This window comes from Balaenoptera musculus, chromosome 10 (genome assembly GCF_009873245.2).
Source record: "Balaenoptera musculus isolate JJ_BM4_2016_0621 chromosome 10, mBalMus1.pri.v3, whole genome shotgun sequence".
Classification (NCBI taxonomy): Eukaryota; Metazoa; Chordata; class Mammalia; order Artiodactyla; family Balaenopteridae; genus Balaenoptera; species Balaenoptera musculus.
Window position 1 is genome coordinate 41,131,996 of NC_045794.1, and position 19,736 is coordinate 41,151,731.

At 40.1% G+C, this 19,736-nt stretch overlaps 1 protein-coding gene across 1 annotated transcript; it reads left to right on the forward strand.

Annotated features, from left to right (window-relative positions):
• The first annotated feature begins 3,560 nt into the window (after positions 1 to 3,560).
• On the forward strand, positions 3,561 to 18,885 carry HIGD1C (HIG1 hypoxia inducible domain family member 1C). The gene is made up of 3 exons (XM_036867329.1): positions 3,561 to 3,753; positions 7,771 to 7,905; positions 17,627 to 18,885. The coding sequence occupies exons 1-3, from the start codon at positions 3,660 to 3,662 to the stop codon at positions 17,689 to 17,691; spliced, it is 294 nt and encodes a 97-aa protein (XP_036723224.1). The 5' UTR covers positions 3,561 to 3,659; the 3' UTR covers positions 17,692 to 18,885.
• The last annotated feature ends 851 nt before the right edge of the window (positions 18,886 to 19,736 follow it).

Consider the following 19,736-nt stretch of genomic DNA (forward strand, 5'->3'; position numbering starts at 1 on the left):
ATTCATGGTTCTGATAAAGCTTTATAGGAATAAAAACATAGAGAGATACAAATCCTAACTCTGCTAAGAGGACCTAGAAGTAATGACACTCCAGTAACAATGAGAACCTCTAGTTCCCAACACTTGGTTTCTTAGTATCATTCTCCACTAAAATGAATCAGGACTCCTTGAAGAAATGGCTGATTTCAGGGCTAGGGGAGAAAAATTACACTTTCAGCCTGGAACAACTTGCTACACCAGGATTTAAAGAAGTGTTTGAAGAATGATAGTGTCATGTCAATAGGACATAGGAGAGCCAGCTTGAAGGGGCTCCCACTAGCCAAATCTAGGACAATTTGGCCATCAAAATAAATTAATTATGGTATGAATTATAAGCTACTGAGTAAAATGGAAATTCATGAGTCCAAACTGATATAAATAAATGAATAATTAAATAGGGAAGGAGGGAAAGCGATTTCTTATAGTAGAATACCAACTGAAAAATATAAAAGGAATGATGGATTTAGGAAATTACCATTTGGCAAACATAATATTAATTGATCCAGGCAAGGATCATCACTGTGTGCTGAAATTAATGGGTAAAAATCTGATAAATAACAGCATATTTATATAATATTAAAGTATCTCCTCACAAAATACTTATTAAATATAAAGGGAAAAAATAGTAACTTTACAGTGGGGAAACAGGCAGACACCACCTTAAACCAAGTGATCAAAGCAGTGGTGTGCTACAGCCAACTTCACACCAACTCAGAAGAGTCACATCTCTTCCCAATTTTGTGGGTAGTGACTATACGACAGTAGCTTGAAATCGACCATGGTGGGAGTATTTATACCATGGAAATCGGTAAATATTACAAACAAGGGGTTTTTTTCCCTGGAGATCCAGTTGTTAGACATCTATCAGCAGAATATCGAATAAAAGTTACTACCACCACACAAGCTGACTTTATGTGCCTCCTGATATTACAAGCCAAGAAGACACAACATCACTTCTGTGATATTCTGCCAAAAATGCATAGCCTCAATCTAATGATGAGAAAGCATCAGAAAAAACTTAAATTTAGAGACATCCTACAAAATAACTGGCCTGCATTGGCAAAATATCAGGTCATGAAAGACAAAAGACAACTGTGATGGTTAATTTTATGCATCAACTTAGCTGGGCTAAGGGATGCCGAAAAAGCTGGTAAAACATTTTTTCTGGATGGGTTTGCGAGGGTATTTTCAGAAGATTAGCATTTGAATTCGTAGGCTGAATAAAGATCACCCTCACTGATGCGGGTTGGCACCATCCAACCCATGGAGGGCCTGAATAAAACAAAAAGGCAGAGTAAGGGTGAATTTGCTCTCTGCCTGAGCTGCTGGGACATTTATCTTCTCCAGCCCTCAGACATTAGTGCTCCTAGTTCTCGGGCCTTTGGACTTGGACAGGGACTTACACCATTGCCAGCTTGCAGGTGGCAGATCCTGGGACTTCTCTGTCCCCATTACCACGTGCACCAATTCCTGCAATAAATCTCCTCATATATATGTATATATGCATATCTTCGATCAGGTATACATATATACATATATGTATGTATGTATATGTATATATATATCCTATCAGTTCTGTTTCTCTGGAGAACCTTGAGTAATACACCGACTAAGGAAATGTTCCAGATTAAAGGACACGAAAGAGACTTGACAACCAAATGCAATATGCAATCTTGATTGGATCTTAGACCAGAAAAAAAAAATTTTTGCTATTAAGGATTATTGGGACCACTGGTGAACTATGAATAAAATCTTTATAATATTATAGCAATGTTAATTTCCTGATTTTGCTCATTGTACTATGGTTATGTAAGAGAATTCCCCAAATGCACACAACGTAGATAGGGGTATAGGCCTATCACGGTGTAGCCTTCTCTCAGGTGGTTCATAGGAAGGAAGGAAGAAATCATATCTAGAGAGAAATGATAAAGCAAATGTGGCGCAATGTTAACAAAGGGGTATCTAAGTGTCAGATACACATTTTTGGGGTACTATTCTGGAAACTTTTCTGTAAATCTAAAATTATTTAAAAATTAAAAGTTACAAGGAAAAAGCACGAACACTACCTGGTCCTCTGTCCTCATCCTGAGGTCTTTGTGGCTGCAGTCGGACGGAGGCGGTGAGTCAGAACTTCTCCGAGGCCTCAAGGGGCCCAAGGTTGCACCTTCATAACAGCAGCGAAAGGGTCGTCCCCCACCACCCGCCCGGAAAGCCAGATTAGCCTCGACCTCCGCGCGCAAGCGCAGGGCAGCAGCTCGCTCGGCGTCTTCCCGTGCCGGCCCGCCCTGCCCTCGGATTGGCCGGGACGCAGTGACATCACGTCCTTCCCGGCAGGGCGCGCGTGCAGCTCCAGGCTCCGCAGGGCCCGCCAGGTGCGAGGGCCTGGCGGTCAGGTGAGCTGGGTTAGGCTCGCGCCGTCTCAGTCCCGGACCCCGGCCACAGTAGGCGCCCCTCTGGCAAGTGCACTAAAAGACCACAAGAATCTTGGCCTCATAAGGCTAACCCCCACTCCCACCTACAAACCCAGTGTTGTAACCCTGCACCAACTTTCCCTTCAATTTCGGGCCCAGGAGTTGGGTAGCGGGATTCAAATCCACAGAGGGAAGTTGGGAGCGTCCTTGTGAAGGCAGAAGGAAAGGCATCTTCTTCAAAAGCCTGTTTCCTTGAATGTTATCTTGGAAAGCCTAATGTTTGTGGTCCAGGTGCTTCTACCAGTGAGTTTCCAGCTGGGGCTATGGCCAATACCAGCCGGCCACTCCCCCTTGGTGAGGGGAGGGTTCTGGGCTTTCCCATTATCAATTAGTTGGAAATCGCACGTAAACGTGTCCTGTCCTAACAAAGCCTGTTCTGATCTACGGCTTCCAGCTCAACGAACACCAGGAGACAGGCTGCAGGTGGTGGAGTACGCCAAAGGTATTGTGCTGCTTCCACTTACCGGGTTACATTTTCTGATGAAAGCTGATTGGTAGAATGAAGCCTTCATATTTGAATTTTGAGGGTTGAAAATAGAGGGTTGCACGGATAACAAACTGAGGTACTGCCAGACCATGTTGATTGTGATTATAGTTGCTCTTACTAGTTTCCTCATTCATCCTGTGCAGACAAGGAAGATTATTTCCATTGTCTAGCATAGCATCTGGTACATGGTAGGTGCTTTATAATGCCCTACACATTCTGCGGAACTGGAGTGATCATTCTCCCATCACCTGTAAATCTGGAGGTATTTTTGCCTATGTTGGCACTGCCATCATTCTTTAAAACTATATTCTGTGAAAGAAACTCTGTGTTCTTACTGTTTGCGGAAGTTCTGAGGTTCCCAATGATTTCAAATGCCAAGCAGTGAAAGGGGACTGAATAACACACTTATGATCTGTGTTTTTACTCTGTATTCATGGAACCTGATTATCATTTACCTCTCTTTGTGTATTTTTCTTGCCTCCACCCCTAAACAAAATGAAAGGACTCCACAATGCAAAGGGTGAAGGAAAGATAACTGTTTATTTCAGTTGAGCAGACAAGCATGTCGAGCAAATGAAGACAGAAGAACACATAATCAAGAGTATATTGGGAGGCAGAAACAGATTCTTTTTGATTATCCCCTACTGTTACTAGAGAGAAAAATGTCTTCAGATAACCAGTGGTCAGCAGATGAGGACGAAGGCCAGTTATCCCAACTGATCAGGAAATCTAGAGATTCCCCCTTTGTCCCTGAAGGTAAGTACAAGCCTTGACTGGATACTGTAAAGCTGTTTCTAATAAAACAATAATGCCTTACCCAGTATCTTTGAGTATTGAAATAGTTTATATAATTGAATGTTTTCAGATAATTGGAGCTAACCCCTTCTATGCATGAATGAGTTACGCTTTCAACACAGTTTCTAGTATATAGCAAATCCTCAGTAAATATTAACTCTTATTATTATGAAGCATCAATTTTTTATTCTGTTTAATCCATTTTCATTAGCAGTCTATGGAAAATTACTAGTTCCCAGCCAATCTAAATAGGATTGATTGAATGGACTGTAACTTTTCTGTAATGACTCAGAATCATCAGCAGCAGCATCAGTTTATTATTATACAGAGCCTATTAGAGACTATTGAGATGTATACAGACGGTCCTCAACTTACGACTTTTTGACTTTAAGATGATGAGAAAGCAATTCGCATTCAATAGAAACCATACTTTGAATTTTGATCTTTTCCTGGCCTAGCAATATGTAGTATGATACTCTCTTACGATGCTGGGCAGTGGCAGCTCCCAGTCGGCCTCGCCATCATAAAGGTAAACAACCAACACACTTACAACCACTCTGTACCCAACCATCCTGTTTTTCACTTTCAGTACAATATACAATAAATTACATGAGATATTCAACACTGTATTATAAAATAGGCTTTGTGTTAGATGGTTTTGCCTAACTACAGGCTAATGTAAGTATTCCAAGCACGTTTAAAGTAGGCTAGGCTAAGCTATGATGTTCAATAGGTGAGGTGTATTAAATGAATTTTTGACTTACAGTATTTTCAACTTACGATGGGTTTTTCAATGTGTAACCCTGTCATGAGTTGAGGAAGATTTACATGTCTCTTTGTTCTCTAATCAACTCCAACCTTTAAGTTCTTGTGTCGATGTTTATAGACTTTTCTGTTTCTTCCATTACTGTTGGGTACCATCAGAAACTTCTGCTTCTAATGTTCTGTGGTGTCAGAAGCTAGATACCCACGCTTAAAAGAACCATGAGTCAGTTCAGAGTAAAGAAGCTCTGAATGAAAGCCTGGGCCTACCTGTACACTTGAGAGCATGAACTTTGTGGTGTTCATGCTCTGTGGCTTGTTGCTGGCTTCCTGATGTGTTCCAGATGCTGAGGTTGATGGTTAAGTAAACTCCAGGTTAAAGAAGTATTATTCTAATTATACCTGGAGTCTTAGCCTCTTTATCTTTTCCCAACACATATTTGATATGTTTACATTTTAAACAAATACTATATGTATGTGGACTTTAAAAAACCCCACAAGGGCTTCCCTGGTGGCGCAGTGGTTGAGAATCTGCCTGCCAATGCAGGGCACACGGGTTCGAGCCCTGGTCTGGGAAGATCCCACATGCCGCGGAGCGACTAAGCCCGTGAGCCACAATTGCTGAGCCTGTTCGTCTGGAGCCTGTGCTCCGCAACGGGAGAGGCCACGATAGTGAGAGGCCTGCGCACCGCGATGAAGAGTGGCCCCCACTTGCCGCAACTAGAGAAAGCCCTCACACAGAAACGAAGACCCAACACAGCCAAAAATAAATAAATAAATAAATAAAATTAAAAAAAAAAAAAAACACCCCACAAAATCTAAGCACCAATATTATGTTTTAAAATCTAAGCTTTCTCTTCTTTCTCTTTTGGATGCTTTAGCTGCCCTAGGCATTATTATTTAATACTTCAGCCATGCCTCTTTCCTTGTGCTTTTTTTGTCTGGAAACTATTAAAATAACTTATTTAAATCAGATGTACGTACAGGGAACTATACTCAATATCCTGTTGTAAACCATAATGGAAAAAAGTATGAAAAAGAATATATATATTATAACTGAATCACTTTGCTGTACAGCAGAAATTAACACATTGTAAATCAAATATACTTCAATAAAAATTTTTTAAAATATATATATATATAAATCAGATGTACATAACTTTGTGATTAATTCCACAAAAGCCTCTAAATAGGAATAAGTCATATGTTTCCATTAAATGCCACTACAAATCTAGCAATTTTAGAAGTGTCATTATTCACATATCAAAAAGAATCAAAACTTTACTTTATAGTAATATTCTGTGTTTGAAAGTTCCACTTAATTTGATTAAGGCTTGTAATAGCACAAGAAATGGAGGCAAATAATTTTGTAGTGATTTATTCGTCTTCTTTAGCATTTTTAACTAGCAAAACAATTCAAGAACTCAGTGCCACTTGAACAGATCACTGTAATGAACAGAGATTAATCACTGTGCCTGTTGTAAATTAAATTGTTTTTCCAGAGACATTTAGCGTGATTAAAGTAGAAAGATAAAAGTGTTTCCAGCTAAATTCAGTTATATTCAAACTTTTCAAAATTGAAAAGAGATGTCAATTCTCCCCAAACTCATCTGTGGGTTTGCTGTAATTCCTATCAAAATCCCAGCAATGTTTTTTTGTAGACAGAAACAAGCTTATTCTAAAATTTATATAAAGGCAAAAGTTCTAGAATGGCTAAAACTACCTCTTTTAAGAAAAAGTATAAAGTAGGGCTTCCCTGGTGGTGCAGTGGTTAAGAATCCTCCTGCCAATGCAGGGGACATGGGTTCGAGCCCTGGTCCGGGAAGATCCCACATGCCGTGGAGCAAGTAAGTCCGTGTGCCACAACTACTGAGCCTGAGCTCTAGAGCTGGACGTGCCACAACTACTGAAGCCCGCATGCCTAGAGCTGGTGCTCCGCAACAAGAGAAGTCACCGCAATGAGAAGCCTGCGCACCGCAATGAAGAGTAGCCCCCACTCGCCACAACTAGAGAAAGTCCACACACAGCAACGAAGACCCAACACAGCCAAAAATAAATAAATAAAATAAATTAAAAAAAAAAAAAAAGAAAAAAGGAGGCAGTTGATCTCAAGGATGGATACCTTTAATAAAAAAAAAAAAAAGTATTAAGTGGAAGGAATCACCCCTACCAGATACTAAGGCTTAATATATAGATAGAGTAATCAAGACTGTGTGGTATTGATGAAGGGATAGATGCATAAATCAATAGAATGGAAGAGAGATCCCCCAAAATAGAGCCACACTTTTATTATGCAAGTTTCCTTTATTCTTATGTCAAAATATAGCATTTTTGTCCTTGTCACTTTTTTTTAAGTCTACCTTACCCCCTTTTAGATGTTATAAATATGCTGTTCTATTTTCTTCTAGATTTTGTTGATATTTTTATTTTCATATTTAATTCTAACCCATCCAGAATTTTTTTGTAGGGTCTGGTGTAAGATACAAATCCAAGTTAGTTCAAATAGTTTTTCCCTTATCTGTTATTTGGTTATCTTGATTTGTCATGGGTTAAGTTCTCACAGTGTTTCAAATCGCTTTCTAGAATTTTTCCTATTCAGTTGATTCCTATTCAGTTTTCTGTTTTAGAGTCAATTACACAGAATCTTGGTTGTCCCAGCAGTATATTCACCCCTTGACATATGTAGTGAATATAGAAATATTTGTATGGGCTTCTAGAATTTTCTAGAATCACAGTTCTTCCCAGAGTCACATATTTCTCATGCAAATATTCACACCTTTTTACCTCTCATTAAAATTTAATATCTCATTTTCACAGAAGAGTAAAGTTTCTTTCACTTTACTAGATTTACTCCTTATTTAATAACAAGTAGAGAGGTATAAAGCCAAACACCCAAAAGCTATGAATGCTGAGATTTTGGTTGGTTCACTCACTGGTTAAGTGACTTGCCCCAAATAAAAGGCTTGCAGCCTATAAATTTGAAGCCATGCCTCAGGAAAATTAGAAATTACTAGACAAGTTACTATAGTATACAGTTCAGGTTTTTCTGGGAAGAGTCAAAACTGCAAATATTGAATCCATGAGTGAAGTATCCTTTGGTATCTTGCCTGCTTATCTTCCGGGTACTGATCCCTTGCACAGTCTTTTATTCAATTCTCTAAGCTCTTGGGAATTTTAGCCTGCTATTTTTATAATCCCTACTTTTTTAATTTACAGGGATAGCAGGCTTTACGACTGTGGGGTCCTATGGTCTTTACAAGTTAAAATACAGAAGAGATCAGAAAATGTCCATTCATCTTATTCACATGAGAGTTGCTGCCCAAGGATTCGTTGTAAGAGCTGTGACTCTAGGTAACCTGCTTAATTTGTATCTTGTGTTCAGCTGTCTTTGAGAGTATTTTGATTTATTCATCCATTCATATTAGAGAGTATTTTGATTTATTCATTCATATTCATTCATGAATATTGGGTCAAGATGATGTAATGGAGGAGGCATGGTAACAAAGACAGTGATCTTCACTTGGTTGAGGTTGCTGCCCAGTTATATGCTTAATCTCTTGGTATTTTAAGCACTGGAAAAATAAACCTCAGTAGGCAAAAGGTACAGACTTCTAGTTATAAAATAAACGAGTCACGGGGATGTAATGTACAGCATAGTGACTATAGTCAATAATACTGTATTGCATATTTGAAAGTTGCTACGAGGGTAGATCTTGAAAGTTCTCATCACAAGAAAAAAATTCTATAACTATATATGGTAATAGATGTTAACTAGGCTTATTGTAATCATTTCACAATACATACAAATATAGAATCATTATGTTGTACACCATAAATTCAAATTGTATGTGAATTATACTTCAATCTAAAAAAAGAAAAACCCAGTGGAGACCTAGGTTATAGTTTCTGTTATCCTCTATAGTGAAAGGAGCAGTGAATAGTTTATACCCTATATAACTCAGCTATTCCAAGCTTGAGCAATAGGCAATTTTTTATTAGTCTATAAATTAAGCAATATTTACACAGTCAAATCCAAAGAATGGGTATAAAATTATCTGGTTGATTCAGGTTATATCAACAGCTAAATCATTTAGTTCTAACAAGGAGTCTACTTTGGGACCTAAATTACCTAAAATTTTTGTCTACGTTAATGAGAACAAGTCACAATGTTCTTAGCTCCCCTTCATGCTGTGCAAAGTAGAATCAGCCTGAGTAGGTCTAGGATTATGGGATGATGGGTGTGGGGCTTGCCTATAGGGAGTTATATGGTAATTATCTTTTTACTATGAGCTGTGATATGTGAGTCTTGAACAAAATACAACAAGAAACTTTACTACGAAGTAACAGGCCTCATTTTCATCATTCAGAAAACACTTACGAGCATGAGCTAAGTGCAAGGCACTGTGCTGGTCTAGAGATACAGCAGAGAAACTAACTCTCTACCCTCAACTAGTTTAATCTCCTTAGGGAGAGAGATCAAGAGCAGGAGAAGACAATAGAAAGTCAGAGGTACTACGATAAGATAACACAGGTTGCTATGGAAGCACAAGCACAAAGGAGAGGCATTTAACTAGGGCTGAGAGTCCAGGGGGGCTTCTCTAAGGATGCAAACCATGTGATGAGCCAAGAATGTAGAGGAATTAACTAAGCAGAGAAGGAGGTCAGGATTCTAGGCAGAGGGAAAAAACAAAGGCACAGAAGCATGGCATGTTAGTGTAACTCGACACAGTTTGGTATGGTAGGCGAATCAATCAGTGTTTGATGAGACTGCAGAGCTAGGAGTAGTAACATATAGTAAGAGATTTATTTTAGGTATTTGGACTTACGTAATTGTGAGGCTCTTGCTTATGTATCAGGATCTGGGAACTGAAGTGGGCAGAGCAAGCAGTTAGAACAGGTAGATGAAAAATGAGAGAAGCAAGAAAAATCTGGAACCTGCAAGGATGAGCTGAAACACACAGGATGGTCTGGAATCCTTATGGATTTCTCACCATCTCTAAACCTCCAAATTTGATGATGGAGCGACATAGAAAAAGCTGATGCCCCTCATCCTGGAGCTAAACGTGGACCTGGCCAAGGAGTCAGAGAAGGTGAAAGAGGAAATTCAGCAGGAGGCATGGTAGCTGCACTCCTGATTGCTGCCCCATGCCAACCAGGTGGGCCAGCAGATAAGCAAAAATATGCTGCAGCAGTGCCTTCCCAGGTAAAAAGAATTTGGCTGCTGCTTTACTTCTACCTTCTAAATCTCATGCAAAATGTCTCTTGCGCAATTTTTCAGGGAATGAAAGGAAAGGAATTCTGGAAAATCTAGTTATAGTTTAGCTAAGCTGATACATTACAGATCCGTCACTGTCTATCCCTTGTCAACCTGGCATCCATGTACACCTCTTTTAATACACTTACCTTCAAATAAAGACAATGGCAAAATCAACCATCCCTTGTATAACCAAAACCATGCTAACTCTCCCCCAAAAGAGGATACAAAATCCCTTTGTCCATCTTTGGGTGATGTTGGTTCATCTTTGAGCTGAGTCGTATTCCCTTTTGATATCCTGTGACTTAAATCCTGAGATATAAAGTTAACTACTATTAACATTTCTTATATTAGATGGTAGGTAAATGGAAATGGCAAATAGAAAAAAAATTGGTGACTGTATACACAAGTATATTCATATCAAAATAAGGAAGAAATATTCATAACTATCACAGTCTTTGTTTCTGCAACTGGTTGGCTCATATTATAACTATGTTTTTCCACTGGCCATTTCACCCACCCTTTGCCTTCTGAAAGCACCTTGGCTATTCATGGTTATTTGACTGGGGTGTTGACCCAAACATTCTTAAATGATCTGGGTCACTAATGATCCTTCCTGTACTGGGTGTAATTTTCCACCTTCTTTAATCACATGACATGGAACTACTAAGAAATGCCCCAGAAGGTATACATTCCAGACACAGTCCTCCTTACCCTACCAATATAGTAGCAATTTGCCCTTGATAGACCAGATCAATGTAATGGACTAATGTGATGTCCTGTGGAATAGAGAGATGATCAAGGTCCTACAGACTAGATTGTGGCATAGGGCTGGAGAGTTCACACAGCCGTGAGACTGAACACTGAAAGTATACTGCTGGCCCTGCCAGATGAAAGCAAACTGCTTCTGATGGTCTTTACTAAAAGGTATACAGGAAAAAGCAATCAATCAGATTAATAGCTGCAAAACAAATAGCAAAAATTGTGTTGATTTGCTATAGCAATGAAACCACACCTGTACAGAAGCTGCAATTAGACTGATCACCTGATTAAGTTTATAGAAATCCATTATCATTCTCCAAGATCCATCTGTCTCCTGGCCAAAGAGGCAAAATGAATGGAGATATGGTAGGAATCACCACCCTGGCATCTTTAACGTCCTTGATGATGACACTAGTCTCTACAATCCCTCTGGGAATGCAGTATTGCTTTGGTAATAGAAGCATTTAGAATGGCTTGCACTGCACTTCCCTGATGGCACAGTGTTAAGAATCGCCTGCCAATGCAGGGGACATGGGTTTGAGCCCTGGTCTGGGAAGATCTCACAGGCTGCAGAGCAACTGAGCCCATGTGCCACAACTACTGAGCCCGTGTGCCGTAACTACTGAGCCCACGCACCACAATTACTGAGCCCACGTGCCACAACTACTGAAGCCCATGCACCTAGAGCCTGTGCTCCACAACAAGAGAAGCCACCGCAATGAGAAGCCCACTCGCTGCAACTAGAGAAAAGCCCGCACACAGCAATGAAAACCCAACACAGCCAAAAATAATTAATTAATTAATTAATTTTTTAAAAAACCAACAATGGCTTACACTTGGCTTTCCCTACCATAATAGCCCTTACTCCACAGGTCAGGGAACCAATGTGAGGATTCTGATAGTTGCTGAGTATGTCTATTCCAATTACACATTCCATAACTGGGGAAATAACATAAGGTAGGTTCAGGGATCTACCAGACCAACTGTAAAATAGACCTACAGCAAAACTCCACTGACCTGGCCATAAACTCCTAGTTCGACTGGTAGAACACACTAATTCTCCAGGCATTAGTATCAATTCAAAATCAATATTTAACGATGTCCCAGAGATGTGATTATTTCCCCTTCCTCTTGCACAGGCACCCTGCTGAATAGTCATAGGTGCCTTTGGGGAAGACTAGAAGGAGGATTTATAGTATTTGCATTTTTGGCTGTGAAACAGGGTCTTTCCTTAAGGAGATCTGACCTCTCATTTATTCCAGGGACTTTGGGTCTATGAATTGACTCAAATTTGGGAATTGGTTGAGGGGCCATGGCTCTCTATTGTGATGATTCAAGTCAAACTTTTGTTCGCCAGACCTAGAGCTTTTCTGCTTACATGCTGCTCACCACTTTCAACTCTAGGTACAACATAATCAATTAGCCAATGCCAAAGATCTTCGTGGCTTAGACTATTTTGATTACTGCTCAGGCTTTGCTGCCCATTACAGTAATCATGCTTTCCTTGTCTTTGTCAATTAAAAGCTGCCGCTTGACCCCTGCCACCCCACAATCCCATCATCCCTACTGAATTCAGGGAGCCCAGAAATTCCTACTGTCATTTCTGGCTTATAGGAAATCATTACCATAGACCTCTTCAAGGAGGCCAGGGCTCCCTTCACAAATGTGCTTCTCACAGCTCTGCAGGAGGAAGGAGATATATTTAGCGGGTGAGTGAGCAGGATAAATCCAGTCTAACATTCCAGTCTCCCTAAGCCTTTGGATACCTTCCTTTATGGCAAAGTTTCTCAATCTCGGCACTATTGACGTTTTGGACTGGATTACTCTTTGTTGCGGAGGACTGTCCTGTGCATTACAGAATGTTCAGCAGCATCCCTGGCTTCTACCCACTAGATGCCAATGGTACCCACCCACCCGCGCTGTGACAGCCAAACACGTCTCCAGACATTGCCAGATTTCCTTGGGGAACTAAATTGCCCCAGTAAAGAAGAATCACTGCTGTGCCATGGAAGTATACTAAGGAAGTTCTGGTATTTCAACTTCATTTAGTGGAGACTACTTTTTGGTCCAAGGTTCAGTCATTCTCAGACAGAGAGAAGGACTGTTTCTACTGGCAAAGGAGTCTCAGTAAGATATAGGGGCTCAAGGACCCAGTTTCACTGAAATCTGCTTATATGTCCCCATCCCAATTTTCAGAGTCCCTCGCCTTCCAAAGCAGTGCTCTAAACTTTTTCTCTTTTTTAATATTTATTTATTTGGCTGCGCCAGGTCTTAGTTGTAGCACGAGGGATCTTCATTGCGACACACAGGGTCTTTTTTAGTTGCGGCATGCAGGCTCTAGTTCCCTGACAAGGGATCGAACCCCTGCCCCCTGCTTTAGGAGTGTGGAGTCTTAACCACTGGACCACCAGGGAAGTCCCCAATGCCCTAAACTTTAACATAAGAGGTGTTATGAGGTTGGGAATTTAATCTGTGTTGTGATCAGTCACTCACAGGGTTTGCCCCTGTGTACATTTTTCAAAAATACCAGTCTCATGGCTACAGGAGTTAAGAGTTTCTTTTTAGAAAGTCATAAAGCTTTCAGGTCCCTCACAAGACCTTGAGCTAGGAATTTAAAGCCATGAGCCCATCATATAGTTTTCCCAAGTTCTCCAGCACATTTAAGAGTTACTAATCTTATTATACTCCTTATTTCCACTGAATGTTCTATGACAATAAATACTTGATCACCCAAAGCCTTGCTTTCTATAGGCACCTGATTAAGGGTATCTGCAAGGTGATAATTTTTTTAATGTTTTGCTACCACATGCCATGGACTGCTAGCATACTCTTTGCCACTGGAGGGGGAAAAAAAAAAAAAGCCCATTAATACCTTTATATCTAATCAGATCAGAGAACCAACTCCAGATAACCCAGAACCAATTCAGAGAACCAATGCTCAGGGTTATGTTCCTCTGGAAGCTTCCAATACCAAATTCTGGATCCGTCAGTTCAATCAGAGAAGGAAAACTACTAGTAGTGATATATAAAAAGGGATTTATTATAGAGGTATGACCTTAAGCAATTTTGGGAGCTGGCTGAACAGTCCATGTTAGGTTGTTGGTTATATTTCTAATGCTGGCACCTGAAGTTAACAAGGCAGCAATTGGGAAAGAAAAATAAACTAGAATCTGCAAGGGTGAGCTGGAACCCACAAAGACAAATGGAAACTTGAGTCAGAGTCTTGCTGACTCCAACCTTGATCATGGCATGACCTTTAGGAAAAACTGGCACCCTCTATCATGGAGCTAATCCACACCTGGCCCAGGAGCCAGAAAAGCTAACGGAGGAGATCCAGAAGGAGCTGAAGGATTTGTGGGCCTGACTGCTGCCCATCAACAGCGAGGTGAGCCAGCAGATAAACAACAACATACACAAGCTGTAATAGCACCTGGTGCTCTGCACCAAGCCTTCCAAGTGCAAAAAGAATTTGGCAGCTCCTGCTTCAACTTTCACCTTCAAATCTCAAATAAAATGTCTCTCATGGCCAAGCTAACCTGGAACTATGCAGGGAAGGGAATTCTGGAAAACACAGTAACAGCTTAGTTAAATTGATATAAAACAAATCCCCCAATAGATTTATACGGTTGCTAGTTGAGGAGTAAAAAGATGAAGTGAGCCAGTGAAGGGTTTAAACAGGAGAGTAACAGTCAGAATAGCATCTAAAAGATGCCTGCTGGGAGACTTCCCTGGTGGTCCAGTGGTTAAGACTCCGTGCCTCCAATCCAGGGGGCACAGGTTCGATCCCTGGTTGGGGAACTAAGGTCCCACATGCCACTTGGCCAAAAGAAAAAAAGAAAGATGCCTGCTGCACAGAAAGATCAGAAACAGGCAATATGAAACTGTTTAGGGATACTAAACAGACTGCCACACTATAAAGGCAAGGAAAACTATTATCATAAAATTCAGAACAGTGGTTACCTATGAAAAAGGGAGGGGAATGTGATCAGAAAGGGAAACCTGGAGGCTTCCAGGATGCCTGTAATATTCTACTTCTTGACCCATGATTACAGGTGTTCATTCTACAACTATCTGTTAATCTGGTCATTTAAGTTTTATGAACTATTTTCCATGCATATTTATATCACCATGAAGAAAGTGTTAAGAGGAAAAAGAAAATGATTAGAGATGATTTGCAAAGGAGGGGAGAAAAAAGGCAGAAGCCAATTAGATGATGAACTGGATGTGAATTAAGGCAGTGGCAATGGCAACAGAGAGAAGACGGATTATAGAAATACTGAGGACTCAGCAGCTAAGTGATTGGAAAAAGTAAGGAAGGAAGAATCAAGGATGACTTCTAGGTTTCTGGTCTGGGCAACCAGATGAAAGGTTTGCCTTTCACACATAAAAAGAATGAAGAAGAAAGAACAGGTTTGGTGAGAGGACGAGTACATATTGGATAAAACAATAACATATAATGAGTGCTTATGATGTGTAAGTCACTCTGCTTTATATATCATTATCTCATTTAATCTTAATAAATACCTACTTTGACACCACCTGGTGTATTGCAGTACAACTCAGTACTGATGTTAACCACGTGGAGCTCACATCAGATGCCCCAGGTTTAAGGACATGGTTCCCAAAAACATCACTCTTCTTTCAGACACTGCCATTGGGGTTTCCCAGACCACCTGCACTTCTGACCAACTGGCTACAAATTCAAGGTTTCCCAAGACTCCCTCAGGTTTGATATTTCACTAGAAGAACTTATAGTACTTAGGGAAGCACCGTACTCACAATTACAATTTCATTATAAAGTATACAAATCAGGACCAAATAGACACATAGGGTAAGGTCTGGGAGGGTACCGAACTCAAAAATCTCCCCCTGTGGAATTGGTGCATGTCACCCTCCCAGCACATCCATGTGTTTACCAACCAAGAAACTCCACTGAACTTCAGTGTCCAGAGTTTTTACTGGGGCTTCATTATGTAGGCATGATTGACTGAATCATTGGCCACATGACTGAACTCAATCTCTAGTCCTACTCCCCTCCCTGCAAGTCTAAGAACCCTCTAATCACATGGCTGGTCTTCTGGCATGACTAGCCACATCCTGAAGCTACCTAGGAGCCCACCATGAGTCACCTAATTAGCATAAATTCAGGTATGACTCAAGGGGCTCATGACCAGACAAAGTCTTTATTAAACAACAATACTCAATGAGGTAGGTACTGTTATTATCCTGTTTTACAGATAAGGAAACTGAGGCTTAGAGAGGAAAGGTTACCTATTCACAGTAACATGGGCAATCTATTCCAGAGCCTGAACTCTTAATTTTATATTATACTGACTAAGACACCTATGGAAGATGTCTCTAAATTACAGTATTCATACCCTAGTTGATGTATAAGGAGGTCCATGGGGACGTGGGAAGAAAATATTTTTATCTTAAAAACAAAAAAGCGGGACTTCCCTGGCAGTCCAGTGGTTAAGACTCCATACTCCCAATGCAGGGGGCCTGGGTTCAATCCCTGGTCGAGGAACTAAGATCCTGCATGCATGCCGCACCGCATAGCCAGAAATAACCAAGAACAAAAAAGCTTTACCAGTACACAGACTGACCATAGTACATTTATATGGTTTATAAATAAATGTGCATTTTGAGGGGCATGCTCAACATATTTACTTATATACAATTTTAAAGTTTTGGAGACCACCTAACTATGGGTATGGAAATGTCACATATAATATAATCTATACATGGGTCTCACATTCAGAAGAGAGATCTAACTTGCTTACCAGTGAAGCAACAGGTGTGAATGAGGTGAGAAAACGGTTGGGATCAGAACTCCAGGGAACACCAACATTTAAGAGGTAGGCAAGAGGTTAATAATTATTTGTGCAGATATCTAATTTGCTATCTAATTGAGATGAGAACTAACTTGCCCTTTAGGCTCTGTGCACTTTTTGTAGGTATTAACAGGAGATGTCAGAAATGAAGCTGAAGTAAAATGAAGTAAAGGTTTAGTTCAGACAATCTACTAGATAGCTGATGCCTTGACAATTGATATGGATGGGGAGAGTGGTGACTTGTAGTTTAAATCTGTGACTCCCTAACTTGCTTTATTTGTTTGTTTGGTTTTTATAAATTTATTTATCTATTTTTGTCTGTGTTGGGTCTTCGTTGCTGCGTGCGGGCTTTCTCTAGTTGTGGCGAGAGGGGGCTGCTCTTTGTTGTGGCGTGTGGGCTTCTCATTGCAGTGTCTTCTCATTGCGAAGCACGGGCTCTCGGTGTGCAGGCTTCAGTAGTTGTGGCACGCGGGCTTCAGTAGTTGTGTTGCGCAGGCTCAGTAGTTGTGGCGTATGGGTTTAGTTGCTCCATGGCACGTGGGATCTTCCCGGACCAGGGCTCAAAGCCGTGTCCCCTGCATTGGCAGGTGGATTCTTGACCACTGTGCCACCAGGGAAGCCCCCTAACTTGCTTTGGATATGAACATTTGCTGCCATCCCTGGAATTCACTGAAGCAGCTCCTCTCTTCCTCAGGATATTTTCCCTGACCACTTCCGCCTTTCTGCATGGCCCTAGGACCTCATCCTTGGGGAAGATGTACATTTATCTCATCTGCCTAAACACAGCTAATTCATCCACTGGACTGTAAATCCCTAGAAGCAGGGATTAGATCCATTTACCTTGCTTTTCTTCAGAATACTGAGTACTAGTAGACACTGAATAGATGTTTTCTAAGTTGAAGTGCCTATTGTTTTTATCTCAAGATCTAGCCAAATCTTCCCACTTTCCTTTCTCACCAATATTTTAAAATTCAAACTTTAGGGTGGCATTGTAACATCACAAATTCAGATTTATACTGATCCTAAAGGGCTCATATATTTGTTTTTTGTTTTTTGTTTTTTTTTCCTGGAGTCACTCATATGATCCAAGCCAAAAATTAATAAGATAGAGGGCGTTTGTTTGTTTTTTAATTGTAGGTTAGTTTTAGAAAAAATACAAGTGAAGAAATTCAGTGTTTGTTTCCCATGGATACTCTATTGATATACATCTTTTTGTTTCTAGGTGGTCTCTATTCTACGTATAAGGATTACATTAGACCTCGATCCTTCAGTGTGTCCAAAAAATGAAGCTTCAGACAAGAAAAACAAGAAGCCTTCTGAAAACTATTTATTATGAAGAATTTTTAATATGTAGCAAATTATACTGCAGAAGTTTCAGCCGGAATTCTCATAGACCTCAGCTGTTTAAGAAGTTGATTTCCAAATCAACAATCATAGTCAGCTCAAAAATATCTTTCTTGATGTCTTTCAAAGGCTAGGCCATGATTTTCTGACTTTTAAAATTTTTATTTTCTAGTTAGTGGCAGAAAATAATCTATATTATGCCAAATCAATCTGAAAATTAGGAGTTATATAGTGGCTACAGAAAAATTTTCTCTATCCATATTAAATATGATGCTCTATTCATAGCTTAATTCTCCACAAACAGAGCAAGGTAATTAAGGCTTTCATAAATGCCTTTTTAGAATGGGCAAAAATTACATCAGAGGAGAATGGCCATGTTGTTATTTAAATCTGGTTCACCACTGTGCACCTCACTCTTATATAAAAACTTGACTATTTTACCACAAACGTAAAGGTCTTAACGTTTAAATATTTGTGTATTCATTTTTATACTTCTTGAAAGTATTTCTAGGAGTACAAAGGTAAATTGCTTAAAAAATCCCTTTTCTCTCAGATGGCAGTATTGAGGGAAAAAAGGAGTTAGTCCAGAAGTGCTACTGCTAATCTGGTATGACACTGTAGAAAACACAAGAAACAAAGAAGATATTAAATGTTAAGTATACCTGTGGCATCAAACTCCTCTGTAATTGCCCTAGGGTTTTAAAAACTAAGCTAGACCTTGTTGAAGTCATAACTGCCGTGGCTCAGATTTATTCCCTGACTCCAGGCCTGGGAAAGATAACAAAACAAAACAAAAAAGTACCCATTGAGATAAAATCAAGAATATACTGTAATATGATCTGTGGTGCTGATTTCCTCTTCCTTGATGTTGCCTGTAGTGGAGGAATACTCTGACAGGAAGGTGAAGTCTAATGTTTGGGAAGGGAAAGACACAGCAATATCTGAAAATATATCTGCATTCTAGACATTACTCACTGTTCTGTGTATTATATACACCTTTCTCTACTGGCACAGGGTAATTATTTTAAAAGTTGCCATCTGTACTCTTCTAGTGCCACCAACAAGTTCACGTTTCAGTCAACACTGTCCTCCTTAGAAAATAGGCAAGGAGGGACTTCCCTGGTGGCGCAGTGGTTAAGAATCCGCCTGCCATTGCAGGGAACACGGGTTCGAGCCCTGGTCCGGGAAGATCCCACATGCTGCGGAGCAACTAAGCCTGTGTGCCACAACTACTGAACCTGCGCTCTAGAGCCCGCAAGCCACAACTACTGAGCCTGTGAGCCACAACTACTGAAGCCCACGCGCCTAGAGCCCGTGCTCCGCAACAAGAGAAAACACCGCAATGTGAAGCCCACGCACTGCAACGAAGAGTAGCCCCCGCTCGCTGCAGCTAGAGAAAGCCTGCGTGCAGCAATGAAGACCCAGTGCAGCCAAAAATAAATTAATTAATTAAAAAAAAAAAAAGAAAATAGGCAAGGAAAGAATCCAACTACTTTATTCTACTAGAGTAAATATTCCAGCAGTTGGCTCTAATATGTTCCATGAAAGTCAGAAAAATTTAAGATGGCTGGCATAGAAATGTCATCCTTCATGTTGATTACACAATGAAAAGATCCTTCTAATCAGGCTACCAGAAAGATCCCACTCTCTCAATATATGCTCAGCAGTAAAAATAGATTAACTGAAGTGTTTAATCAGAAATGGGCTTTTCTCACAAAACCCAAGAGATTCCAAAATTTTGTCATAATCTTACTCTGAAAGTACTAAACTAATATATTTATTGCTTGAAATAAGCAATGAAAAATATTTATTAAGAGTATTATGCCTGAGAGCTCACAAATTATGTTTAAATTAAAATGTAAAATCTTCTATGGAGAAAAGTTAAGTATGCAGGATGCCCATTCACCCACATTAGCCTGGGTAAAGATGGGAAGCCATTGCAGGAGGACCTTATAAATAGATAAAATACAGTACCTGAATTAACACAA

Coding starts and splice junctions, on each gene's coding strand:
- HIGD1C (XM_036867329.1), top strand. CDS start 3,660: ATGTCTTCAGATAACCAGTGGTCAGCAGATGAGGACGAAGGCCAGTTA. Junction 3,754..7,770: donor TTCCCCCTTTGTCCCTGAAG/GTAAGTACAAGC, acceptor TTTAATTTACAG/GGATAGCAGGCTTTACGACT. Junction 7,906..17,626: donor TGTAAGAGCTGTGACTCTAG/GTAACCTGCTTA, acceptor TTTTGTTTCTAG/GTGGTCTCTATTCTACGTAT.